Source organism: Protopterus annectens, chromosome 6.part0, assembly GCF_019279795.1.
Source record: "Protopterus annectens isolate FY-2018-M chromosome 6.part0, PAN1.0, whole genome shotgun sequence".
NCBI lineage: Eukaryota > Metazoa > Chordata > Ceratodontiformes > Protopteridae > Protopterus > Protopterus annectens.
Genome location: NC_056737.1, coordinates 1,967,156,328 through 1,967,184,284, shown reverse-complemented (window position 1 = coordinate 1,967,184,284; position 27,957 = coordinate 1,967,156,328). Strand labels below are relative to the sequence as shown.

General features: G+C 45.0%; 1 protein-coding gene across 1 annotated transcript in view; it reads right to left on the bottom strand.

Annotated features, from left to right (window-relative positions):
• The window catches only part of CWC22 (CWC22 spliceosome associated protein homolog), a 2,826,743-nt gene that overhangs the window by 1,330,464 nt on the left and 1,468,322 nt on the right, over nt 1–27,957 (bottom strand). The window contains exon 8 of the mRNA XM_044073714.1: nt 26,677–26,730. Coding sequence (XP_043929649.1) covers nt 26,677–26,730 — 54 coding nt within the window. The remainder of the gene's footprint in view (nt 1–26,676; nt 26,731–27,957) is intronic.

The window sequence follows — 27,957 nt, the reverse complement described above, 5'->3', positions numbered from 1 at the left end:
CAAAAGAACAGTCTTCCAGGATAGAAACTTAATATCTGAAGATGCAGCAGGCTCAAAAGGAGGCAAAGTAAGTTTTTCTAAAACATAATTAAGATCCCAGGCAGGGACAGGAGGGGTCCTTGGAGGCCGCAAATTTGTGGCCCCTCTCAAGAACTGCTTCACCAAAGGATGAGAAAAACAGGAGGATCAGAACTGTAATGCAGAGATAGCAGAAGCATGTATCTTAATGGAAGAAAAGGAAAGTCCTTTAGATAAAAGTTCCGAAAGGTAAAGCAAAATAGAGGAGAGATCAGGAACCTGAGGATCAGAGCCTCGGTCCAGCATCCAAATAGAAAACCTCTTCCATTTAGAGGCATAGGATTTCCTAGTGCTAGGCCGTCTAGCTTCCAAAAGAACATCCAAAACTTGTTTGGGAAGACTAGAGGAAATCAAATTCCTTTGAAGAGCCAAGCTGCCAGGCAAAGAGTCTTGAGATTGGAATGTAGTAACTGACCCTGATGCTGGGACAGAAGCGAAGGGTTCAGTGGGAGAATCCAAGGAGGCCCCGAGAACAGGAGCTTTAAGGTTGGATACCAAAACTGTCGAGGCCAATTTGGAGCAATCAAGATGAGGAACTTGGGCTTGTCCTGTTTTATCTTCAGTAGTACCCGAGGCAGTAGAGGAAGAGGAGGGAAGGCATAAGCTGAAAGGCTTCTCCAGCTGAAGGACAGGGCATCCACTCTCCATGCTGTTTTGTGGAAGGACCTGGTGCAAAAGCGAGGCAGCTGATGATTGAGATGGGATGCAAACAGATCTATCTGGGGACATCCCCAAACTGCAGTAATCCTGTTGAACAAATTGGTGTCTAGCATCCATTCGTGAGGATCTGTAATGTTTCTGCTCAGGCTGTCTGCTAAGAGATTCTGTTTCCCTGGAATGAATTGAGCCTGGAGATGCAGATTCAAATTTAGAGCTGTGCCCCATAACCCCATAGCTAGTCTGCAAAGGGGGTATGAATGAGAACCCCCCTGCTTGTTGATGTACCACATGACCGTGGTGTTGTCTGTGCGAATTAGCAGAGGCCCTGGTTGTAAAAGGTGTTTGAAGGCTAAAAGGGCATTTTGAACTGCCAACATTTCCTTCAGATTGATGTGCCAGTGAAGATGGTCCTTTGTCCAGGTTCCCTGCTGGCAATTGTCTAGAAAGTGTGCTCCCCAAGCATAATCCGAGGCCGTGGTTAGGATTTGAGTACGTTGAGGGAGACGAAACGGTTTTCCTTCCGTTAAAGTGCAAGCCCTGGACCACCAGAGGAACTCCTTCTGGAGGCAGGGGATCAGAGGAATCAGAATATCCAGATCGTGGTAATGCTGTGACCATACACTTTTCAGATACCATTGAAGCTTTCTCATGTGAAGCCTTATGCTTGGAATCAACAGAATGCAGGAAGCCATGTAGCCCAGAGCCTGCAGGAATTTCCTTGCAGTGAGCTGAGATAGAGTTGCCAAGGTGTTGAAAGTAGAAGCCAGCTGAGTTTGTTTTTCTGGAGTGAGGAAGGCCCTTTGTAAGGTTGTATTTAAGAGGGCTCCCAAGAATACCATTTGTTGAGAAGGGATGAAATGTGACTTTTTATGTTCACTGAGAATCCCAGTAGTAGGAGAAGACGTTGAACAAAGTCCAGATGTTGAAGCAGAAGATCTTTGCTGTCTGCCTGAATAAGGCAGTCGTCCAAATAGGGGTAAATCTGGATCCCCTGAAGTCTGCAGTAAGCCACTACTGGTGCCAGGCACTTGGTGAAGACTCTGGGCAGTAGATAAACCAAAGGGCAGAACAGAGAATTGAAAGTGCCTCGAACCTGCCTTGAATCTGAGGAATTTCCTGCTCTTGCCTGATAGGGATATGCAAATAGGCTTCCTTTAAGTCCAATGTCACCATCCAGGCCCTGAGAGAGCATTGGAATTAGCTGTTGCAGAGTAAGCATCTTGAACTTTGGAATTTCCAAAAAGGTGTTTAACACAGAAAGGTCCAGAATAGGTCTCCATGAGTTTTGTTTTCTGGGAACCAGAAACAGCCTTGAATAGAACCCTCTTCCCATTTCCGAGAGTGGAACAGGCTCTATGGCTCTCATGGCCAGAAGAGCATCCACTTGAGTTAAGGCCTCTGACCACTGATGTTTTGGCAGATCTGGCCAACCGTGAGTCCTTGGCAAAGTGTGAAAGTGGAACTTGTAACCTTTTAAAATCACGTCCAATACCCATCTGTCCTGGGTAATATGAGTCCAATTTCTGTAAAAAAAGAGACAGTTTTCCTCCGAGAGGGGCGTCCAGGTGAAGGGGTCCTGAAGCCCAACCGAGAGAGTCATTGAGTTTGCTTTCTTTGAGATTGGGATCTGTCTTCTCCCCTTCTAGGTGAAGAAGCAGTCCATTGTCTAGATCTGGAAGAGGTCTGGCCTTGACCACGACCTCTGGAGCGTCTATATCTTCCCCTTTGAGGCCTGTCAGACGTGGGAAAGGAGCAATTTTTAGAGGGCCAATTCCTGGAAAATCTAGGAGGCTGAACTTGCAAGAAATCTTTTACAGTCTGCATGGATTTTGCCTTTTCTTCCATCTTTTAATAACTTCCTCAGCCTTAGAACCAAAAGAACATCTTGTTGAACAGGGCATCTAATAACTTAGCCTTAACCTGTTCAGGTAAACTTTGTTCACGAAGCCAGGCATGTCTCCTAATCACAGTACCAGAGGCAGCAGCCCTGCAAGAAGCATCCAGAGCATCAAAACCACAATGTAAGCTATGCTTGTTAACCTGTTCAGTAGCATGCAAAACATCCTGAAGTTCCTTATCCTCTGCACAAGCAGGAAGGGAAGCAAGCTTTTGCTTTAAAACAGACAAAAGAAATTGCTGATATTTAAACATATGAAACTGGCAATTTAAAGCCCTTACAGACATAGTAGCAGAAGTATATACCTTTTTACCCCACCTGTCTAAAGCACGAGAATCCTTCTCAGAGGGAATAGGATTTTTAGAAGTAGCAACCTTGGCAGCCTTAGAGCCCTGAGAAATAGTTTCAGGATCTGCAGAAGGGTTTTTAAATAAAAATAAATGAGAGTCAGGAACCCTATAAAATCTATCAGGCTTTGAAGGAGCAGGAGGCATGGAATCAGGATTCAAATTAGCCTCAGAAAAAGCATCATCTACAATGTCCAAGACAGGAGGGATAGCTAAAGGCCTATGCTGAGGAAGAAGAAGAAATTCTCTAAGCCTCTTTTTGGAAGCAGAATATTCCTGTCCTTCCCAATGAAAATGTTCCCTCATCTCATGCAAGGTTTCTCCAAAAGTAAAATCCTCAGGCGGAGAGGCCGAGGGCAAAGAATCCTCAGCATCCGAATCCTCATAAGGGGGAAAGGAATAGTCCTGATCAGAGGAAGAAACAGAAGATACAGAAGCCTGGTCAGAGGAATCCAGAGTAACATCCTGTCGAGGCCTTTTCTCAGGAGGGGGGTGAGAACCCCTAATCATTGAAAGCAAATCTTCAGCCATCCTCAATAATTGTTTTTGTGTCTTGGGAGTGGATTCAGAAGCAGCTTGAGCTGGAACTTTAGACTTAGAAGGAGTCTTTGTCTTTGCCTTTGAAATAGTGATGTGAGTAGGCCTGAAAACCCCCTCAGAAGCCGGTACCTGCACAGCGGTTCCGGACCCATCTGAAGGAGCAACGTCCGAAGGTCCTGCAGCAGTTAAAATAGTGGGCCTTGATGGCTCCCCATGGGAGTCCGTATCGGCCATCGGTTCAGAAGCGGCGGACGACAGGGGCTGCAAAAGCGCCTCACTGACGACAGCCGAACCGGACGCTGGCTCCAGCTGCAACGAGTCCTGTTTGGACCTCGGAGGCCTGTCCTTGTCTTTGCGCTTCTTTTGAACTCCGGTAGCGTCCGACGACATTCTATAATTGAAGCACCTGCCAAAATAATTTAAAGCCCAATCGCACCTGCGCTTGATAGTGCGAGAGTTGAACCTGGCACAGAACCGACAACAAGAAACGCCGTGGTCAGGGCCTAAGCAAGGTAGACAGTAAGAGTGGAAATCTTTATGAGGTATTTGTTTCCCACACGCTATACAATTATTAACTTTTTCTGACATCGGAGGAACAAGAAAAGATTCCCCAACGGGGTACTTAGCTTTGAGAAGAGAAGTAAGAACTTCGGACCGACAACAATCAAATACGCTGTTCGAAAATCGCCAACCAACGTTTTGCGAGCTGCTTTCCACCGCACGGCAAGAAAGACTGGAGAAGATGGCGTCGGCTGAGGGCTATGTACCAAGGCGTACTGACGTCAGGATACTAGCTTATACAGCCGACGCCGGACCCAGACTTTGGGATTCTGGCTGACCTCGGGCTGCCTGCCGGCAGGAGCACCCAGTTATGACTGCAACAGTGAAACATGAAGAACATCTGACAACTAGCTTAACGGAAGCGTCGTCAGCAGTTTTGGACCTGTGCTGTCTGTCTCTGTCTTTATCTTTATGTTTTTTCAGAAGATCTGCTGTCGGATGGCTTAAGGAAGCCATATCTGAATTCGAGGACTGAGTGTGAAAATATCTAGCTACAATAAGGGCCCGACAATGTGGAGTTCTGGCATTGAACAGAGCACAAAAGTGGCAGAGGGGGGGGGACGTCGTGGTCTGGGCCTAAGCAAGTGACGCAGTAGAAATGAAAATCTTGGTGTGGTATTTGCTTTCCACAGGCGAGTCAATTGTTAACTTTTTCTAACATTGGTTAGAGCAAAAAAAAAAGGATCTACAATGGGGTACTTAGCTTTAGAAGACTTCAACTTCAATTTCGGAAACAAAAAACTCAGGTAGCGGCCAACCGGCACTCGTGCAAACTGCTGCTGCTTTGGGCTCCTCGGCAAGAAAGACTGATGTAATGGTGTCGGCTGCCTTAATTTATAACACTGATGACCTGATGCCAATCCTGGAACGATGGCAACCGACGCAGAAATACTAAGCCTCTGGTATTCGGGCCGACTGAGGGCTACCCTGGCAGGGATAACCCAAATGTGATGACTGCAACCGTGAAACATGAAGAACATCATTAAGTACATCCTCTGAGTAAAGGTGTCTATAAGGGATCAGAATTCTATCACCCATAAGGTCAGTTTTAGATTGTTCACCTGCAGGTGTAGCAGAGACCCCTTTTTCTGTGCGAGCAGGTCTATCTGGTGGAGTAACCTGTGGTTATATATATATATACATGGGTCTACCTGAGATGGTCGACAAGCCATTTGATCGACACTCATTTGGTCGACAATTCATTTGGTCGACAGGCAGATTTGCCCCCCTCCCCAATGTTGTGCGACCCTGGAGTTGATATATATAGTTAGGGGGGTGTGGGGGTGAAGCCCCCCACATAAAACTGCTTGTCGACCAAATGACCTGTCGACCAAATGACCTGTCGATCATATGGCCTGTCGACCATGTGATAGGGATCCACATATATATATACACATACACATATGCATCAAAATAAACTTTACATTCATCTACAAGCAAATACACCACATAGGTTGTAGAAGATAGAAAAGGAAAATAAACTGTAGAATGACAAGGGGGATGGTGGGAGGGTAACCTGGACTGCAACAGTGAATACACTAGAACATCTACATTTATGGTAAGTGTACACAACTGTACTATGTTCTTCATGTTTCACTGTTGCAGTCATTACATTTGGGTAGAATCCCAAAGCTATGGATGGGAGGCTGGAGCTAAACATCATTAGGTGCAGCTATAAGGCCCTGCAGCACTGCAGTGGCAAAGCCTGCTCTGGACTTAGAGTAGAGAGGCAAATGGTAATGGTTTGTAAAGGTGTGAACAGAACTCCAAGTAGCAGCCTCTAGAATGTCTTTGGTTGGTACTCCTCTGAGAAAGGCTGCTGAAGTAGCTGTAGCTCTGGTGGAATGAGACCTAATGCCCTTGGGCACAGGTTTACCATGGTGTAAGTAGCAGAAACGGATGCAATGGCTTATCCACTTTGAAATTGTCTGCTTTGAAATAGCATTTCCTTCTGATCCTGCAGCATATGACACTAGTAATTGCTTAGTTTTTCTTAGAGCTTTAGTCCTGCTCAAGTAGAATCTTAGCTTTCTGTGTACGTCCAAGGAATGCAGAATTATCTCTCCTTTGTTCTGTGGATGAGGATAAAAAGTTGGCAGATGAATTGTTTGGTTAAGAGCCACACTGGAAACCACCTTAGGCATAAAAGTAGGATTTGTTCGCAGAGACACCCTGTCTGGGTGAAATATGATAAAAGGCTCTACAGCCATGAGGGCCTGTAGCTCTGAAACTCTTCCTGCTGAAGTAATTGCTAGTAGTAGAGCTGTCTTCCATGATAAGAATGTTATATCAGTGGTAGCAGATGGTTCAAATGGAGGCAGGGTGAGTTTTTCCAACACATAATTGAGGTCCCATGCAGGTAATGGTGATCTTCTAGGAGGCCTTAAATTTTTGGCTCCTCTAAGATACTGCTTTAGTAAAGGATGAGAAAAGATTGGTGGCTCTGTATTGTAATGAGCCGAAATGGCAAAGGCATGGATTTTGATTGATGAGAAAGATAGGCCTTTGTCAAGCATCTCAGTTAAGTATTGTAATATCTGAGGAATATGTGGTTCTGCTGTATCTGTTCCTTGTGCTTGATTCCAAGCACAGAATCTCTTTCATTTGTCAGCATAAAATTTTCTAGTACTAGGCCTTCTGGCTTCCAAAATGTAATCCATCACAGCTTTACTGAGAGGTGTCGTTTGTATGATTACATGATTAGCCATGCTGCCAGGTTCAGAGTCTGTAGTTGATTGTGCAGGATTCGATTGTTTTGCTGGGACAGTAGTTGTGGACTTTGAGGCAGGGTCCAAGCTGGGTATTTAGACAAGTTCTTTAGGATTGGGTACCAGTACTGGCAAGGCCAGTCCGGGGCAATTAATATCATTATTGGCTTCTCTTGTCTGGCTTTTAGGAAGACCTTGGGTAGAAGAGGCAGAGGAGGAAAGGCGTAAACTGATAGGTTTTTCCAACTGAAGGATAGGGAGTCAACTTTCCATGCTTGTCTGTGATAAGTCCTTGTGCAGAATCTTTTCAATTGATAATTTTGAGGAGAGGCAAATAGGTCTATGTCTGGGCTCCCCCATTTCTCTGTTTGCATGCTGAAGACTTGTGGATGTAGTTTCCACTTGTGAGGATCCATAAGATTTCTGCTTAAATCGTCTGCCAGAGTGCTTTGTTTTCCTGGCAGGAATTGAGCTTGAAGATGTATTTGGTAGGTCAAAGCTGTGTTCCACAGTGCCATGGCTAATATGCAAAGGGGTATGAGTGTTTGCCCCCTTGCTTGTTTATATACCACATGACTGTGGTGTTGTCCGTCTTTATAGTTTCATAGTTTAGTACTAGGCTATCTGCCCTGAGGCATTTGCAAGCCTAGCCCTAGAGATGTGGCTTTCGCCACCCCATGTCGTGGTACTAAGGTGTATAGAATAAATTTAGAATACTGTGCCTTTGTCTAGTAGTGACACATTGAAGACCCCCTTACTTATTAAAATTAGTTTACTGTGCCTCTGTTAAGTAGCGATACAGGGGTGACCCCCAGGGTAAACCTACGATCTCCCATCCACTCGTCAAGATTTCTCTTGAAGAGAGTCAGTGAGGGGCTCTGGCTAACATGGACTGGGATTTTGTTCCAGAGTATGGGAAGCCTCTGAGTTATGAATCTGTCCCTCCAGCATGTTCTATTCATGTTTGTACTGAGGTTTAAATCTTTGGCTCTCGTGGTTCTTATGGATTTTGATTTTTTGAGGTGGAGCATGTCCATCAATTCCTGGTTGGACATGGCCTTGTATGTCAGGCACAGATCACCTCTGAGCAGGCGGTATGCTACTAAATAGAGCTGGAGTTTCTTTAGCCTGGCCACATATGACATATGTTGGAAACCCTTGATCCTCTTGGTGAGGTACTTCTGGGGTCTCTCCAACTGTTGTAAGTGCCGGGTGAGGTACATACCAAATGGGGCATTGTACTCAATCATGGGCCTGATAAGGGAGGAGTACAGGGGCACGATGACCTCCTTTGATCTGGATGTGAACCCCTTCATGATAAGGTGGGCAAGGTAGAAAGTCTTTCTAACCACTTTGGCAACGTGGGTGTCAAATGAGAGGTCACTATCAACTTGGGTCCCCAGGTCTCTGATTACTTTTTCGGTACTCAGTGTGTTACTGTCCATGTGATAATTTGTGGGTATTTTGTTTTTCCCAAAGGGGATGACTATACATTTCTTGGCATTCAGTTTAAGGCCGTGATTCCGGCACCAGTTGTCCGTTTCGGTGAGACCTTTCTGTAGGATGTGTGTGTCAGCTGGTGTATCGACTATGGCGACTAGTTTGCAGTCATCTGCGAACTTGATCAGCCAGAACCCTCCCATGTTTGCTTTCACATCTGAGAAGTAAATGCCGAACAAGAGGGGTCCCAGGACAGAGCCCTGTGGGACACCACTTGTGACTGGCTTTGAGTCTGACATGGCTCCCGCAATCTTGACTTTATGGGTTCTGTTCTTTAGCCAGTTTGCAACCCATCTTGTGACATATGGATTTACTTTTAAGCTGTTTAGCTTTTCTATGATCCCCGAGTGGGGTATTGTGTCGAAGGCTTTAGCCAAGTCCAGGTAGGCTGTATGGACTGCCTTGCCCTCATCAATGGCAATAGTGACTGTTTCGAAAAAGTCAACCAGGTTCAAAAGGCAGGATCTGCCTTTTACAAAGCCGAACTGGGTGGATCAAGTATTGGTAGGTCCCCAATGTCGTTGTTTATGAATTCCATAATAATTCTTTCCATAGCTTTGCAAACCAGGCTGGTCAAGCTTATGGGGCGGTAGTTCCCAGGGTCTGTAGTGGAGCCTCCCTTGTGGAGTGGTACCACTGTTGCTGTACGCCAGTGTTCAGGTACATATCCTGTAGTAAGGCTAAGGTTAAATAATATTTTTATATGCGGGTTTAGCTCCTCTTGGAGTTCACGTATCACGCAGCCGGGGATACCATCAGGTCCCATAGATGCTGTGTTTTTTGCTTTGTTGAGGGCGGTTCTCACCTTGACATCAGAGATGACAGGGAGGTTACATTCAGCTGGGATGAGTATTTCTTCTTTTGGAGGTGAGGGAGGGGAGAAATTTGCACTGAACCTGTCTGCCAGAATGTTGGCAATATCTGTGGGTTCGGTAAATTTTTTGTCGTTGTGTACTAACTCTGGGCATATCTGAGTGTTTCCGCCCAGGTTTCTAACATAACTGAAGAATGCCTTGTGGTTATCTTTAGTGTCCTTGGCGAATTTCTCTCAAAGTTGGCCTTGGATATTTTTATGAGAGAACGTAGCTTTCTACTAGTGCTGATCAGTAGTTGTGCTGATCAGTAGTTGTCCTGAATGAAGTAAGTCCTTGAAGGCTATTAGGGCATTTTGAACAGCTAGCATCTCTTTCTGGTTGATATGTAGATGCATTTGTTTTGGTGCCCATATGCCTTGAATGCATTTTCCGGCTATGTGCCCTGCCCCCCCCCGGCATAATCTGATGCGCCTGTTGTTAAGGTTTGGCTGGCCGGGGGTAGAGTGAAGGGCTGTCCCATGTTTTGGTAACAGGCCTTTGCCCAACATAGAAACTCCTGTTGCAGGCAGGGATTGAGAGGAATCATTGTTTCCAGGCTGTGTGAATGTTGACTCCATAAACTTTTTAGGTACCATTGAAGTTTCCTCATATGCAGTCTTGCATATGGAATTAGTAGGATGCAGGATGCCATGAAGCCCAGAGCCTGCAGAATTTGTCTTGCAGAAGGACTGGGTTTTTGTTGCCATCAGTTTGAAGTAAGTAGTCAGTTGCCTTTGTTTGTCTGGCGTGAGGTAAGCCATCTGGGCAGTTTTATTCAAGCTTGCACCCAGGAATGTTATCTTTTGAGAGGGCACCAGTTGTGATTACTTTTCGTTTATTGTGTACCCTAGGCATGTTAGAAGCCTTTTCACAAACCCCAGGTGTCGAAGAGTGTCCTTGTTCTCTGCCTGAATGAGGCAGTCATCCAAGTAAGGATATATTTGTATACTTCTTTGTCTGCAAAATGCAATTACTGGTGCCAGGCACTTGGTAAAGACCCTGGACGCAGTAGATAAGCCAAAGGGCAGTGCAGAGAATTGGTAATGCATTAAGCCAGCCTTGAATCTGAGGTATCTTCTGCACGACCGTCTTATTGGGACATGCAGGTATGCCTCTTTTTGGTCTAAAGTCACCAGCCAAGTATTCTTGCCCAGCATGGGCAGAAGCTGCTGCAAAGTCAGCATTTTGAATTTTGGAATGTCCAGGTATGTGTTCAAAATCGATAAATCCAATATTGGCCTCCAGGCCTTGTCCTTTCTGGGTACCAAGAACAGTCTTGAGTAAAAAACCTTGTCCTTTTTCCTGTTCTGGTACTGTATGAATGTTCCCCATATCCATGAGGGACATAACCTGTTTCTGTGCCTCTGCCCATTGATTTTTTGGCAGATCTGGCCAACAATTTACCATTGGCAGAGTGTGGAAATGGAATCTGTAGCCCTGTGATACGATCTTTAGTACCCATTTCTCCTGGGTTATTAACTGCCAATTTTGAGCCAAAAGTGTTAACTTTCCCCCTATGGGTGCTGCCAAAAGATAAGTGCTTGGTGTAAGCACAGGGAAGTCATTGGGATTGCTTTCTGTAGGTTTGCGCTTTATCTCCTCCAGATTTGGAGGTGGATGCGCCCCATTGCTTTGACCTGTATGAGTCTTGCACCTCGTATCTGGAACCCTTAGGGCGTCTGAATTTGCCCCTTTGAACTCTGTCGGACACAGGAAAGACCAATTTTTTGTAGGCCAATGTCTACTGAATCTTGGTGGCTGTACTTGTAAGAAGTCTTTGACAGTTTGCATAGACTTAGCTTTGTCTTCCATTTTCTTTAAAACCTCTTCTGCCTTTATACCAAATCATGCTGTAAAGGTGCATCTAGCAATTTAGCTTTAACATGATCAGGCAAATTTTGTTCCTATAACCAGACATGCCTCCTAATCACAGATCCAGTAAATGCGGCCCTGCAGGAGGCCTCTAAATAATCAAAACCACATTGCAAAGTATGCTTTCCAACTTGTTCAGCTGCATGCAATAATTCCTGCAATTCTTTATTTTCTGCACATTCTGAAATCAACATCATTTTCTGTTTCAGCAATCCCATTACATGTTGTTGGTACTTAAGCATATGAAATTGACAGTTTAAGACCCTGATTGTCAAAGCTGCAGATGTATAAACCTTTTTCCCCATCTGTCCAGTGCCCTTGAATCTCTGTCAGAGGGGGTAGGATTTTTTGCTGTTGAGGCCTTAACTCCCTTTGGACCCTGTGAAATAGTTTCAGGATCAGCAGCAGGGTTTCTAAATAAAAATGTGTGTGAGTCAGGGACCCTGTAATATCTGTCAGGCTTACTGGGAGCCGGAGGTAAGGAGTCAGGGGTCAAGCTTGACTCCGAAAACACATCATCCGCAATTTCTAAAACAGGGAGAATGGCTAAAGGCTTGTGCTGAGGGAGAAGAAGGAAAACGCTGAGCCTCTTTTTTGATTCTGATAAGTCTTGACTCTCACAGTGAAAATGCTCCCTCAAAGTATGCAAGGTTTCTCCAAATGAATAATCCTCAGGAGATGCAGATGGAATCCACTCCTCAGCATCAGAATCCTCATAGGGAGGTACAGATAATTCCTGATCATTAGAGGAATCAGAAGAAATAGAAACGTGATCTGAAGATTCATAGTCAGTGTCTTGCTTAAGGCCTCTTATCTGGAGGGGGATGGGTACCTCTGATCAAGGTAATAAGGTCTTCAGCCATTTTGATCATCTGTTTTTTAGGCATAAAGGCCTGTGCATGTGGCTCGGGCATCGTTTTTTTAGTTCTAGAAGTTGCTTTTTTCTTAGAGTTTGCAGCTGTCATCGGTTTGATATACAAATGTTGAGGTTTGAATACACCCTCAGAAGCCTGCTCTGCGGCTCCGGACCCATCCAAGGGAGATACATCCGTCGGTCCAATACCTTGAGTATCTTGCGGCATGCCGGACCCCACAAGGGTGTCGGTAGAGGCCTGCGACTCGAAGGTAGAGGATATTAGGGGCTGCGAAAGCGCCTCACTGAGTACCGGCGAACCGGCGACTGGCATAGGAGAAGCTTCGTCGTCGGTTTTGGATCTCGACTGCCTTTCTCTGTCCTTTTCTTTGCGTTTTTTAAGTACTCCGGTAGTCGGATTGCTATCCGAAGACATTTCTGGGTAGTTAAATCTGTTTCCAAAATACTTAGATGGAAAAATATAGCTAAGCAAGTTATGATCAGGGCTCAGGCAAGGAATACAGTATAAATGGAAATCCTTATGAGGTATTTGCTTCCCACAAATAATCCAATTATTAACTTTTTCTGACATCGGTAAAAATCAAGAAAAACGTTTCCCCAACGGCGTACTTAGCTTTAGTGAAGACTTCGGTTCTGAAACTCAAACTCAAATATTTCAGTAGTCGGCCAACTGGCACTTGCGAAATGCTTCTTCTTCAGGCACCGCACGGCAAGAGACTAAAGAAAATGGCGTCGGATGTATGTTATATACCCCTGACGACTTGATGTCATGGAAGAGAAGACAGCAACTGATGCAAGACCCAAGACTTTGAATTCAGGCCGACTGAGGGCAACCTGCCAGCAGATTACCCAAATGTAATGACTGCAACAGTGAAACATGAAGAGCATCTAAGGCAAGCTTTGCCATGTGTGTCTGATAATTAATAGCTCTAATGGCCAAAGCAGTAGTAGTATAAACCTTCTTCCCCAACCTGTCCATAAATTTATTGTCTTTATATGTAGGGAAAAGGGAAGAAGGAAGAAAGATGCCTAGAGGACATATCTGGTGACACAGCAATCTCCGCAAGAACTGCTGAAGGATTTTTGAAAAGTTACTGCTTCTGAGCAGACACTTTATAAAATCTGTCTGGCCTCTTGGAAGCAGGAGGCTGCGACTCTGGGCTTTGTGAGGCAGCAATAAAAGCATCCTGAAATGCAGGAAGAAAGGGGGGAACTGCAGATGGTGAGGGCTGCTCCATCTGCAAGAGCTCAAGGCATCTCTTTTTTTGTCTCAGAGACATCTGATAGTTCCCATTTGAAATGTTGTCTGAGCAGAGAAATGGTATCCCCAAACGAAAAATCTTCTCCAGAGGAATCAGGAGTAAGAGATTCTTCTTCTTGTGGGGTAAAGTCTTTGGGTGAATCCAACTGAGAGCAATAAGTTAAGGAATCATCTGATGAGGAAGACTCCTCCTCAGAGTGTTGCTGAGGGGCAGCAGGTAGGCCTGTAAGTGGGATATGGGTCTGAAGAGCCTGAAAATCCTTGAACAGAGTTTGGGAAAAGGTCTCCCAGGGAGGAGAAGGGTCTTTTGAAGTGTGCTTCTGCTTCGGTTTCCTTTTTAAAGGAGAAGAGGGCACAGACATGGGCCTAGGAGCCAAAGTTATAGCGGTCACCAAGACTGAAGTAGAAGTATGGCCCTCCAAAACAATGAGCCATGGTTCCCCCTCACTATCAGGATCAGGGTGTGAGGGTTGAAAAACCTCAGCAGATGCACTCTGGGTATTTGCAGAACCGATTTCCAATTCCGTTCAAGGTTGCTGCGCAATACCCTGTGTCCGGAGTGATCTTGGGCTGATATCCGCCTCAAGGATAACACCAGACGACTGAGGTGTATCCAAGGCATTAGGCCTAACTTTCTTGGGCCTGCTCCACATTCCATTTTGGATGCCAAACACTGGAGGCGCTGGTTTTCTAAATAAAGTTTTAAAGCTGCTAGATGGCTTCTTAGGGTTTTCAGAACAAAGGACTGACAGCTCTTACAGCCCTTGTAATCGTGAGCCTCCCCCAGACAAAATAAACACTGTTAGTGTCTGCCCTTATAAGGGATTTGCCTACCATAAGCATACTTTCCCTTAGTAGAAGACATGTACGGCTGACAAAAAGCAAAGAAATTCAAGGCTACTTATCTCAGAGGACATCTGGAGAATGATCATCGAAATCGGATGGACGATATCAATCGAACACCGTAATAATGAACTGGTGGACGGACATCTGATTCTCACTGCTGCAGAAAAACTCTGAGTTGGGTACATGCGAACATCACAGTTATAGTTGATGTCAGTTTATGGCCCTGGGTTCTACGTCGCACTTACCCTTGACTATAAGACTCTGATATACTGGCCGGATGTCCGGTGCTGCAGGCAGCAACACCCCAAGGTTATGAATACTGCAACATGAGAATAGAAGGACATCAGCTGTTTCACAAACTGCAGCGTACCCCCCTCCCAAACAGGATGATGTTTTACTATTTCATCCTTCAGTAACATACATTAAAATGCAATCTGCATAAACTGTGAAATGCCTTACTCTGGCAGATGGGTAGTTATGCACTCTCCCCTTAAAACTATGTAATCCAAGTCTTCCTCCCTTTTCATTTACAGACAACCCAGCTCAAAAAACAAACTTTACAGACAAATAATATATACTGACAAACTTTCCATTAATCTAATTTAGTTATTCCACATTAACTTGCATTACTATATATATATATATATATATATATATATATATATATATATATATACAGATGTGTGTGTGTGTGTGTGTATATATAGATAGATAGATAGATATTATAAAACACAGATACATATACAGACAATACATTTATACACAAATGCACATGCACACTCAATAGGTAATGTGCTTCATCTCCTCAGCCTTGTTCTTCCCTTGGGACAGAAGTGTTCCTGGAACTTTAACACAAGGGTCTGCAAATACATTTTCCCCCTAAATTAAGCACACTACCACAGTTCTAAACAGATAAAAGCTGAAGATAAAAATCTTTCGGAAACCTGATACCAAGAAAGTATTTGCTGGTAAATTTTCTCAGGAAATCTTATGTAAAGGCTCAGGTCCAGAAGGAAACGCATTTGCTATTACAACAGTCAAAAATCTGCAAGAGTGATGCACTAATGAAAGAAAGAAATCTGACCATTTAGCTCAGATGAAAAAGAAAGTACAGTTTTGTACCTACCATAAATGTAGATGTTCGAGTGCTAATACAGCTGCAGTAATCACATATGGGTTCTCTGCCGTCAGGCGGGTCCTTGGTCGGCCGAATTCCAAAGTCTTTGTCCGGCGTCGGTTGTTGTCGCCTTCTTCCCTGACGTCAGCGCGACAGGGGTATATAAATCACAGCCGACGCCATATTCTTCAGTCTTTCTTGCCCCAGATGTCAGGTGCCCCCCAAAGGGAAGGCAATACATAAATAATAAGGCTATATGTCTATATATATATATATATATATATATATATATATATATATATATATATATATATTTTCAAGCAATGCAATGTTATCAAAAAAGAGAAATTGCAAGCAAATACACCACAGGAGGATAACCCAAAATAGGATATTATGAGGAGGAGTTAGCCACTAATCCTGTACCTAGAGGGGATGGAGGGAGGGAAACCTGTACTGCAGCTGTATTAGCACTCGAACATCTACATTTATGGTAGGTACAAAACTGTACTATGTTCATCGTGCATACAGCTGCAGTAATCACATATGGGTAGAATCCCAAAGCTACGCACAGGGTGGTAGGCACTAGGTGGAACTGGGTTGAGCCAGAATGCCCTGCAACACAGCAGTGGCAAAGCCTGCTCTAGTTTTGGAATATAAAGGCAGGTGGTAGTGTCTTGTGAAGGTATGTACAGAACTCCAAGTGGCTGCCTAAAAAATATCTTTGGTAGGAACTCCTCTGAGGAAGGCTGTAGAGGTAGCTGTGGCCCTGGTGGAGTGTGGTCTGATGCCTACAGGGACAGGTTTCCCATGTTAGGAGTAACAGAATCGTATGCAATGGCCTATCCATTTTGAAATTGTCTGTTTGGTAACAGGCTTTCCTTGAGCTCCTACAGCATAGGACACAAAAAGTTGTTCAGATTTCCTGAAAGGCTTTGTTCTGTCCAAATAATAACGAAGCTGTCTATGGATGTCTAAGGAATGTAGCAACCTCTCCCCTTTGTTTTGAGGGTTGGGGTAGAAGGTAGGTAAGTGTATGGCTTGATTTAAAGCTACCCTGGATACCACTTTAGGCATAAATGATGGGTTGGTTCGAAGGGAGACCCTGTCCTGATGGAAGATGAGGAAGGGCTGTACAGCCATGAGGGCTTGTAGTTCTGAAACCCTACGAGCTGAGGTAATGGCCAGAAGAAAAGCTGTTTTCCAGGACAAATATTGCAAATCTGTTGAGGCAGCTGGCTCAAAGGGAGACCATGTTAATTTTTCTAGAATGTAATTAAGATCCCAGGCTGGTACTGGTTGTTTCCTAGGGGGTCTTATATTCTTAGCCCCTCTGAGGAATTGTCTTACAAGTGGGTGAGAGAATAAAGGTGGATCCGTGTTGAATTCTGCAGAAATGGCTGAGGCATGGATTTTTATGGAAGAAAATGAAAGCCCACTGTTCAGCAGCTCAGCTAGATACTGTAATACCTGAGGCAAATTCAGTTTTCTAGGGTCCTGGCCTTTTTTCTCATTCCAAGAGCAAAACCGTTTCCATTTTGCGGAGTAAGTCTTCCTAGTAGATGGTCTCCTGGCCTCCAGAATGACATCCTGCACCTCTTAGGTGAGTAGGGTCTGTTGAGGTGTTAAAAGATTTTCCATGCAGCGAGATTGAGTGTTTTCAGCTGACCGTGAAGAGTTTTGTAGCTGTGCTGAGTCAGCAGAAGAGGCATTAGAGGTAGTGGCCAGGGAGGAGTATGTATTAGGCTCCTTAGGAGTGGGTACCAGTGTTGTCTTGGCCAGTCTGGAGCAATCAGTATCATCTTCGGCCTGTCTGCTCTTGCTTTCAAGACTACCTTGGGTAGAAGGGGCAGAGGTGGGAAAGCGTACACTGACCATCCTGTCCAACTGAATGAAAGGGCGTCCACTCTCCAGGTCTTTGGGTGAAAGGTCCTTGAACAAAACTTTTCCAGTTGATGATTCCTGTGGGAGGCGAAGAGATCTATGTCTGGCCTTCCCCACGCTTGGATTATCTTTGTAAACACCTGTGGATGCAACTTCCATTCGTGTGGATCTGTCATATTTCTGCTTAGATTGTCTGCCAACGTGTTTTCCAAACCTGGCAAGTACTGTGCTTGAAGTTCAATTTGCCATTCCAGAGCCAAGTTCCAAAGTGTCATGGCTAGTCTGCACAGGGTTCCTCCTTGTTTGTTTATGTACCACATTACTGTGGTGTTGTCTGTTCTTATAAGTAATTGTCCTGGATGCAAGAGGTCCTTGAAAGCTGTAATTGCACTTATCACTGCTAGCATTTCTTTTTGATTGATATGAAGGTGCTTTTCCTTTTGGGACCATTTGCCCTGAATGCACCTGTCTGTTATGTGCGCCCCCCAGGCGTAATCTGAGGCGTCTGTTGTGATGACTTGATTTGCTTGAGGCTTGCAGAATGGGAGGCCTTTGTTTGTTTGGCATGCTTGGGCCCACCATAGAAATTCCTTTTGCAAACAGGGAATTATTGGTATTATTGTTTCCAATCTGTGGCTGTGTTGAGACCATAGGTTTTTTAGGTACCACTGAAGTTTCCTCATATGCAACTTTGCACATGGGATTAACAGGATGCAAGATGCCATGAAGCCCAGAGCCTGCAGGATTTTCCTTGCAGTAAGCCTGGTACAATTTGCTAGTGTTTTGAAATACTGAGTTAGTTGCCCTTGTTTTTCTGGTGTAAGATAGGCCATCTGGGTGTTTCTGTCCAAGTTGGCTCCCAGGAAAGTTATTTTCTGAGTTGGTGTTAGTCTGGATTTCTCTTTGTTGATTGTGTATCCCAGAGAATTCAGTAAACGTGTTGTATAAACCAGATGTTCCAGTAGTGTGTGCTTGTTGTCCGCTTGGATCAGGCAGTCGTCCAAATAAGGGTAAATTTGTATCCCTTGTAGTCTGCAGTATGCAATTACTGATGCCAGGCATTTCGTGAATACTCTGGGTGCAGTAGATAAGCCAAAGGGCAATGCAGAGAATTGATAGTGGATTGAACCTGCAAGAAATCTGAGGTATCTTCTGCAACTTTGTCTGATTGGGACATGCAGGTATGCCTCCTTCAGGTCCAATGCTACCAGCCAAAACTCCTTGCCCAGCATGGGAAGAAGTTGCTGTAATGTGAGCATCTTGAATTTTGGTACGAGTAGAAATGTATTTTAGGATGGATAAGTCCAAAATGGGTCTCCAGTCGGTTCCTTTTCTTGGCACTAGGAAAAGTCTGGAATAAAAACCTTGACCTTGTTCGTGAGTAGGAACCTCTGGAATGGCTTTCATTTCCATGAGTTTTGAAATTTGTATTTGCGCCTCTGCCCTTTGTGTGGCAGGTTTGGCATGCCTCTCATTTTTGGAAGAGTGTGAAAATGAAATCTGTAGCCTCGGTTTATAATATTCAGGATCCATTTGTCTGTTGTGATAATATGCCAATTTCTTGTAAATAGTGCCAGCTTTCCTCCCAGGGGAGCTGCCAGCTGGGAGATGCTGGGCTGAAAAAGAAGGAAGTCATTGGGTTTGCTTTCTGTATTGTTGTGCACTGTCTTCGCCACCTCTTAGGGCTGGAGTTTGCCATTGTCTGCCTCTATATGATCCTTGAGACTGTCCTCTGCCCCTTGTGCGTCTGTATCTACCTCTTTGGGGCTTGTCAGTGGCTGGAAAGGACCAGTTTTTTGATGGCCAATTTCTGCTAAAACGTGGTGGCTGTACCTGTAGAAAGGCCTTGACAGTTTGCATAGATTTAGCTTTTTCTTCCATTTTTCGTAGTATCTCCTCAGCATTAGTGCCAAATAACACATCCTTTTGTAAGGGAGCATCTAGCAGTTTAGCTTTAACATGATCAGGCAAGCTTTGTTCCCTAAGCCAGGCATGTCTACGAATAACTGATCCTGTAATAGCAGCTCTACTTGAGGCCTCTAAGGCATCATAGCCACATTGCAAGGTGTGTTTAGCCACTTGTTCTGCACTATGCATCATATCCTGCAATTCCTTCAAATCTGGTTGTTCAGACTGAGACATTTTGTTTCTTAATTGTGATAACAGAAACTGCTGATATTTAAGCATATGGAACTGACAATTTAAGGCTCTCATGGCTAGGGTGGCTGAGGTGTATACCTTTTTACCCCACCTTTCTAAGCATCTAGATTCTCTTTCGGAAGGAAGTGGATTCTTGGCAGTAGAGGCCTTCATTCCCTTGGGGCCTTGAGAAATGGTTTCAGGGTCAGCATTATGGCTTTTGTAAAGAAATTGGTGAGAATTAGGAACTCTATAGTACCTATCAGGTTTGACTGGGGCAGGAGGCAGGGAATCCGGATTAAGACAAGCCTCCGAGTAAACATCATCAAGTATGTCCAGGACCGGAGGTATAGCCAGAGGTCTGTGTTGAGGTAACAAAAGTAATTCCCTAAGCCTCTTCTTGGAATCAGAAAAGTCTTGGCCTTCCCAATGGAAGCGCTCCCTCAAGGTGTGCAAGGTTTCCCCAAAGGAGAAATCCTCTGGGGGAGATACAGAAGGAATGGACTGTTCTGCATCCGAATCTTCATAAGGGGAGTACGAGTGTTCCTCTACATCAGAATGTTCTGAGACAATGGAACCCTGTTCAGAGGAGGGGGAATCTTCCTCCACTCTGGGTCTCTTGTCTGGAGGGGGCTGGGTGCCCCTGATAAGTGTAATTAAATCCTCAGCCATTTTAAGCATCTGCTTTTTAGGCATGGGGCCTGAGGATGGGCCCTGTGCAACAGGCCTCTAGGGATGCATGGCTGATTTGGACTTAGTAAAGGCCTTAATGGAAAAGGAAGAAGAGGGTCTAAATACACCCTGGGTGGAAGTGGACCTATCCCCGGTAGGAGTTTCAACACTAACAGTGGCTTCAGAGGTTGTAGTCTGAGTAAGGGCCGAGGTACCTGCGGTCTCGGGTGCAGAAGACACCGCCAAGGAAGTGTCGTCGGTGGTCAGGGACTGCATAGGCGCCTCGCTGAGAACCGGACCACGTGTAGCCGGTTTTGGCGTGGTGTCGGTGGAGACCGCGGACCTCGCATGTCGGTCTTTGTCCTTGCGTTTTTTGGACAAAACGGTAGTCGGAGTATCCGACGACATTTTATAATCAAAGGCTTTACCAAAATAATGTTGGGCGATCTCCGCCCGACGCTTAATAGTGCGTTTATTGAAAGTCGCACAAAAGCGACAGCCCGAGACGTCGTGGTCTGGGCCTAAACAAGGTATGCAGAGGGAATGGAAATCCTTATGCGGTATTTGCTTCCCACAAGAAATACAACTGTTAACTTTGTCTGACATCGGTCTGAGATAAGAAAAGTTTCCCCAACAGGGTACTTAGCTTTAAAGAAGACTTTGGTTTCCAATTTTTCGTAAATTCAGGAGCTGGCCGACCGGCACTTGCGAACTGCTTCTGCTTCGGGCACCGCGCGGCAAAAAAGACTAAAGAATATGGCATCGGCTGTGATTTATATACCCCTGTCGCGCTGACGTCAGGGAAGAAGGCGACAACAACCAACACCGGACCAAGACTTTGGAATTCGGCCGAGGACCCGGCTGACGGCAGAGAACCCATATATGATTACTGCAGCTGTATGCACGATGAACATCTGAGGAGGTCATGCCGTGTACTGCTCTTTTAGTAATGGCTCAGAAAGTACAGTTTTGTACCTACCATAAATGTAGATGTCCGATAGATATGCAACTGCAGTCATAACATATGGGTTGTCCTGCCTCAGGCAGCCCTCGGTCGGCCGAATTCCAAAGTCTGGGTCCGGCGTCGGCTGGTGTCGCCTCCTCTCAGACGTCATAACGGCTGGAGTATAAAGGCATTGGCCAACGCCATCTTCTTCAGTGTTTCTTGCCCCAGATGCCAGGTGCCCTCCTAGGAAGGCTAAATTTGGTGAATGGATAAACAATTCCAGACATGCACAACAGTAATAAACAGATACACCATAGGAGGTACCCCCAGCTAAGAGGAATAGGGGTAGTGGACCCATAAAGAAGGTTGCAGAGGGGTAGGAGGGTGGGAAAATCCGGCTGCAGTTGCATATCTATCGGACATCTACATTTATGGTAGGTACAAAACTGTACTATGTCCTTCAAGAATGCAACTGCAGTCATAACATATGGGTTGAATACCATAGCCAAGCTGGGGGTGCTTGGAACTAAGTAAGTGATGGTGTAGCTAAAATGCCCTGCAGGACTGCCTAAGCAAAGTCTGCTCGGGATCTGGAGTATAAAGGCAGGTTGTAGTGCTTGGTAAATGTATGCACGGAGCTCCATGTAGCAGCCTCTAGAATGTCCTTTGTAGCCACTCCTCTTAGGAAAGCTGTGGATGTGGCTATAGCTCTGGTGGAGTGTGGCCTAATATTGGCTGGCACACCTTTTCCATGAAAAGAATAGCAGAATCTGATGCAGTGTCCAATCCATTTGGAAATTGTTTGTTTGGAGATTGCTTTTCCTTGTACTCCAGCAGCATAGGCTACAAACAGTTGGTCAGACTTTCTGGTGGCCTTAGTTCTGTCCAAGTAGTAGCGTAGTTGTCTGTGTATGTCCAAAGTATGCAGCAGTGCTTCCCCCCCGTTTTGAGGATTGGGGAAGAAAGTAGGCAGGTGAATGGCTTGATTTAGAGACACCCTGGAAATTACTTTTGGCATGAATGAAGGATTGGTTCTTAGAGAGACTCTGTCCTGATGAAAAATGAGAAAAGGAGGTACTGCCATGAGTGCCTGTATCTCCGAGACTCTTCTTGCTGATGTGATAGCCAATAGGAAAACCGTTTTCCATGAGAGAAATTGCATTTCTGAAGTTGCTGCTGGTTCAAAGGGAGGAAGAGTTAATTTTTCCAAGACGAAATTGAGGTCCCATGCAGGTACTGGCGGTTTCCTGGGGGGTTTGATATTCTTTATCCCTCTCAGGAACGGTCTTAGCAAAGGATGTGAAAACACAGGTGGATCACAATTGAATTTTGCTGAGATTGCTGAGGCATGAATCTTTATGGAAGAATATGAGAGACCAGTATGAAACATTTCTGCCAAGTATTCCAATATCTGAGGTATACTCAAGACTGTTGCATCCTGACCCCGTTAGCATTCCAGATGATGAATCTCTTCCACTTGGCTGAATAGGTTTTTCTGGTGGAAGGTCTGCGTGCTTCCAGTAAGATCTCTTGAACTTTTTTGGAAAGAAAGATATCGGAAGGAGTTATGGTAACCTCCAGGCTGTCAGATGCAATGTTTTCAGGTTTCGATGAACAGTCCTGTAATTGTTCTGTGTTAGAAGCAGAGGCCATAGGGGCAGAGGCCACGGCTTGGTCCGAGTTATGCTTAACAGCAATGGGTACCAGTGCTGCCTTGGCCAGCCTGGAGCTATCAAAATGCCTGTTGGTTGTTCTGCTTTGATCTTCAGTATCACCTTGGTCAGCAGTGGTAGAGGGGGGAATGCATAAATTGTTAGGGAATTCCAGCTGAAGGAGACAGCATCCGTTTTCCAGGCTATAGGATGGTGGGTCCTTGTACAGAACTTTTCCAGGTGATGATTCATGTGAGAAGCAAAAAGATCTATGTCCGGTCTTCCCCATGTCCTTGTTATTTGTGAGAAAATGTGAGGATGCAGCATCCATTCGTGTGGATCCAAGAAATTCCTGCTCAGCTTGTCTGCCAGAACATTGTCCTTGCCTGGCACAAACTGGGATTGCAAATGTATCTTCAGACTTAGGGATTTTTCCCAGAGAATCATTGTCAGTCTGCAGAGGGGATAAGAATGAGTGCCTCCCTGCTTGTTTATATACCACATCACCGTGGTGTTGTCTGTCCTTATTAGCAAATGTCCTTGCTGAAGTGATTTTTCGAAATTCTCGATTGCATGCATCACTGCCAACATCTCTTTTTGGTTTATGTGCAGATGCCTTTCCCTTGGTGTCCATTGACCTTGAATGCATCTGCCTTCCATGTGCGCCCCCCATCCATGGTCTGAGGCGTCAGTTGTAATCATTTGACCTGCTTGAGGTTTGTTGAAAGACATGCCATTGTTTAACTGACTTGCTTGAGCCCACCACAAAAATTCTCTTTGCAGACATGGAATGAGTGGAATTACGTCCTCTAGGCTTTGGCTGTGTTGGGACCATAAGCTTTTCAAGTACCATTGCAGCTTTCTCATATGAAGTCTTGCCAAAGGTATCAGAAGAATGCAAGATGCCATGAACCCCAGGGCCTGCAGGATTTTCCTTGCAGTCAGCTGGGAGAGCTTTGCTAGGCCTTTGAAGTACTCTGGTAACTGCTGTTGTCTTTCCTCTGTGAGATAAGCCATTTGTGTGTTTGTGTCCAGCTTGGCTCCTAGGAAAATAATTTGCTGGGATGGCAGGAATCTTGATTTCTGAATGTTGACTGTGTATCCCAAGGCCTGTAGTAATTGAATGACATAGTCCAAGTTTGCAATCAAGGTTTGTTTGTTGTCTGCTTGTATGAGGCAGTCGTCTAGGTAGGGGTATATTTGAATCCCCTGGAGTCTGCAGTGTGCCACTACTGATGCCAGGCATTTCGTGAACACTCTGGGCGCAGTAGATAAGCCAAACGGCAATGCTGAGAATTGATAATGCTCTGTCCCTGCAAGAAATCTGAGGTATCTTCTGCAGCTTTGTCTGATTGGGACATGCAGGTATGCCTCCTTGAGGTCCAGAGTGACCAGCCAAGGCCCCTTGCCCAGCATGGGAAGGAGTTGCTGCAACGTCAGCATTTTGAACTTTGGCACAATGAGATAAGTATTTAGAGTAGACAAGTCCAGTATAGGCCTCCATTTGTTTTCCTTTCTTGGAACAAGGAACAGTCTTGAATAAAATCCCTGGCCTTGTTCCTGTGGAGGAACCTTTTCTATTGCATTTATGTTTAACAGCTTTGAAACTTGAATGAGTGCCTCTGCCCTTTGATGATGTGGCAGGTTTGGCATGCCTTGTCTTATTGGTAAAGTGTGGAAGTGGAATCTCTAACCTTTGTCTATTAAATCCAGAATCCAGTTGTCCTTGGTTAAGATATGCTAGTTTTTTGAGAATAAAGATAATTTTCCGCCCAAGGGTGCTTCTCTTTGAGCCGTTGTAGGCGGTATGAAAGTCAAGTCATTGTGGTTGTACTTGTGGTGCAGCTGGGCTGCCTGTGCCACTTCTTTGATTTGGTGGTTGCCACTGGCAGCCCCTGTAGGAGCCTCGGTATTGCCCTCTACCTCAGCCACGCCTGTTTTTTCCCCTTTGAAACTTGTCAGTGTCTGGAAAGGACCAATTCTTTGAAGGCCAATTCCTGCTGAATCTGGGAGGCTGAACCTGGAGGAAATCTTTGACTGTCTGTACTGATTTAGCTTTTTCCTCAATGGACTTCAAAACATCTTGTGCATTTGCACCAAAAAGCTTCTGTTTTTCTAGAGGTGCATCAAGTAACTTTACTTTAACATGGTCTGGCAGTGGCTGTTCTTTTAACCAAGCATATCTACGTATAACAGCCCCAGTCATAGCTGCCCTACATGAAGCCTCCAATGCATCATAACCACACTGAAGAAAATGATTATTAACCTGCTGAGTGTTATGTACTAGATCCTGCAATGCCTTAAAATCAGTAGACTCAGGGGAGGCTAGCTTTTTCTGTAAGTCATCCAGTAAAAAATCCTGGTACTGAAACATATGAAAAAGGCAGTTAAGTGACCTCATAGCCAGGGTGGTGGAGGTATAAACTTTTTTACCCCATCTCTCCAGGGATCTAGCTTCCTTATCCGCTGGCAGTGGATTCTTGGCAGTGGAAGTAGTCACTCCCTTGGGGCCTTGTGAAATTGTTTCTAGATCCACAGAATGGGCCTTAAAGAGATGCTTGTGTGCGTCAGGGACCCTATAATATCTGTCAGGCTTGACAGGAGCAGGAGGGAGAGAATCAGGGTTAGCACTGGAGTCGGAGAAAACATCATCCAGGACATCCATAACAGGAGGGATAGCTAAAGGCCTGTGCTGGGGAAGCTTGAGGAAGGTATGTAGCCTTTTCCTGGAATCAGAGAATTCCTGGCCCTGCCATTTAAAATGCTCCCTCATTGAGTGTAGGACTTCACCGAACGAAAAATCCTCTGGAGGAGAGGCAGAGGGAATTGATTCCTCAGCATCAGAGTCCTCATAGGCCTGGAAGGATTCTTCTTGGATATCAGAATGCTCAGAATCCCCAGAGGCTTCATCTGAAGAGAGGTTGTCGGCCTGCTCAGTTCTGGGCCTTTTCTCTGCAGGCGGCTGAGAACCTCTGTCTGGATGAGACCGAGACCCCCTAATAAGAGAAATTAGATCTGCAGCAAGAGACATGATCTGTTTATCAGAAGAGGGGGCCTGAGCAGTAGGTTTAGGATGGGCCTTGGCCTGGCTGGCGGCCTTAGCACGTGCAAAGGCCTTGATGGACATGGATACAGGAGGCCTAGCTGCCCCACGTGCTGGTGTAACCTTGTCCACCGGAATGGTGTCGGGTAGATCCAGAACCTCGGTTTCTGGAGGAAAGTCAACAACCGGCACCGGAGTGGACTCCGAGACAGAAGGACGAGTTACCGCTGTTTCATCGGCCTGGAGCTGTTGGATTACCGCTTCCGAAGGGACCGAAGCACTCGCAGAGGGTTTAGGAGGAGTATTGGTGGATGACGCGGGCCGAGGATGTCAGTCCCGGTCCTTACGTTTTTTGGAAGATTGAGTTGTCGGTTGATCCGACGGCATGATATAAGCAAAAGAATCACCGAAAAAGTCTTCGGCAAATTCTGCCCGGTGTCTGAGAGTGCACTTATTAAAGCAAGCACAGGCAGCACAGGCCAAGACGTCGTGGTCTGGGCCCAGGCAAGGCAGGCAAAGAGAATGGAAGTCCTTATGAGGTATTTGTTTACCACAAGACAAACAATTATTAACTTTCTCAATTTGTTCTGACATCGGCTGAGGCAAGAAAAAATGTTCCCCAATGGGGTACTTATCTTTTAGATGACTTCGGTACTGAAAACACAGGAGCTGACCGACTGGCACTTGCGAACTGCTTCTGCTTCGGGCACCGCGGCAAGAAAGACTGAAGAAGATGGCGTCGGCCAATGCCTTTATACTCCAGCCGTTATGACGTCGGAGAGGAGGCAACACCAGCCGACGCCGGACCCAGACTTTGGAATTCGGCCGACCGAGGGCTGCCTGAGGCAGGACAACCCATATGTTATGACTGCAGTTGCATTCTTGAAGGACATCAGCAACAACATGCTCCCAGGGGCACTGAACCACTGTCAAACTTCAGATCACATTGCTACAACACTGAACCTTTTAAAAAACAAGTTTAAAGTAATCTCTCAACAATAAAAATAAATAAAAAATAAGAACTGCAATAACTGGTTTAAAAGTAGCCTCTCTCTCTACATATCAGCTCCTTTCTTAAGGGCCACACTTCTTAATTACAAGTGATGCATAAAGCTCTGCAAAAAAGCTCAGCCAACTTAGGACAGCAATTACAATGAATGACTTTAGGTGCTTTATTTACCACTAAAACAAAGGAAATGCTGAAATGTTCTGTAAATGATATACTTACCACATTCTGATTGATAATATGGGCTATAAACTTGGAAGATGTCAGGCAAAGTTGCTGGAAAAAAAAATATTTATTATAAATAAAATATTGCCCACCTATAAGATACTTACTTTTAAGCATTCTGTTATTCTGTGCTACGGCAATGTCTTGTTTATTTTAAAACAAAAAACACTTAAGCTACATAGAGAAGTACACAATTACACAACAAGCAGTGGTGGTGTAGTAATCAGTAACTTTACGGACTTTTACAGTAACATATAATCTTATTTTTATGACAGTACTTGCAATAAGAACAGCTGATTCTACAGTGGGGAAAGATAAAAGCACTGAATCCAGAGACCCAAGACTGACTAGCTAAATAAGCACTGGAGAAACAAGCAAGGTGGAGTGTGACTGAGCAGTTGAAACCAGTTAAACTACTACGGGAAAAAGAGGACATGTTGCCTACTTTAACACTGAAATCTAATGGAGAGACAGCTGAACAGTATTGGCAGGTGACAAGCTCTTGGCTGTGTCAAGCTAGTGTTTACAACAGCTTATATGCAGCATGTGCAGGGATGTACACGCTCAAAGTTTATGCTGTAAGTAGGCTGCCAAGACTGCGTGACTGCACATTAGCCACTGGGGGACTGCTTAGAGAAAGGAAAGAATAGTTGTGTAAAATTTTACCATAACTATAGATGTCCTCTTTCACACTGCAGTATTCTTGTTGTGGTATTTCCTGCCTAAGGCGACCCGAATGTCACCCAAAAGCTTCAGCTTGGCTGCAGCAGCTGTGTGGGAAGCACGCATAGGGCCATAAACCAGGGGCCTTAAATGTGAAGTCTGAACGCACAGACCTCAGAAAGTACAGGTGTACCTACCATAAATGTAGATGTTCGAGTGTAATCACTGTTGCAGTCATTACACTTGGGTTATCCTGCTGGCAGGCTACCCGAAGTCGGCCTGAATTCCAAAGTCTTGGTCCGGTGTCAGTTGCTGTCACCTCTTCCCTGACGTCAGTGTGCCAGGGGTATAAAAGATGCAGCCTACACCATTTTCTTCAGTTTTTCTTGCCCCAGATGTCAGGTGCCCCCACAAAGAAAGGCTAAAAATTATGCCAATAAATATGCATGTACTAAAACAAAGATTTCCTTCATTTACAGCAAATACACCACATAAGTTGTATGGGGTAGAGAAGTACAGATAAGTTCCAGCAAAGAAAAGGGGGTTGGTGGGTGGGTAACCCGGACTGCAACAGTGAATACACTCGAACATCTAAAAAAAAAATATATGTTATTG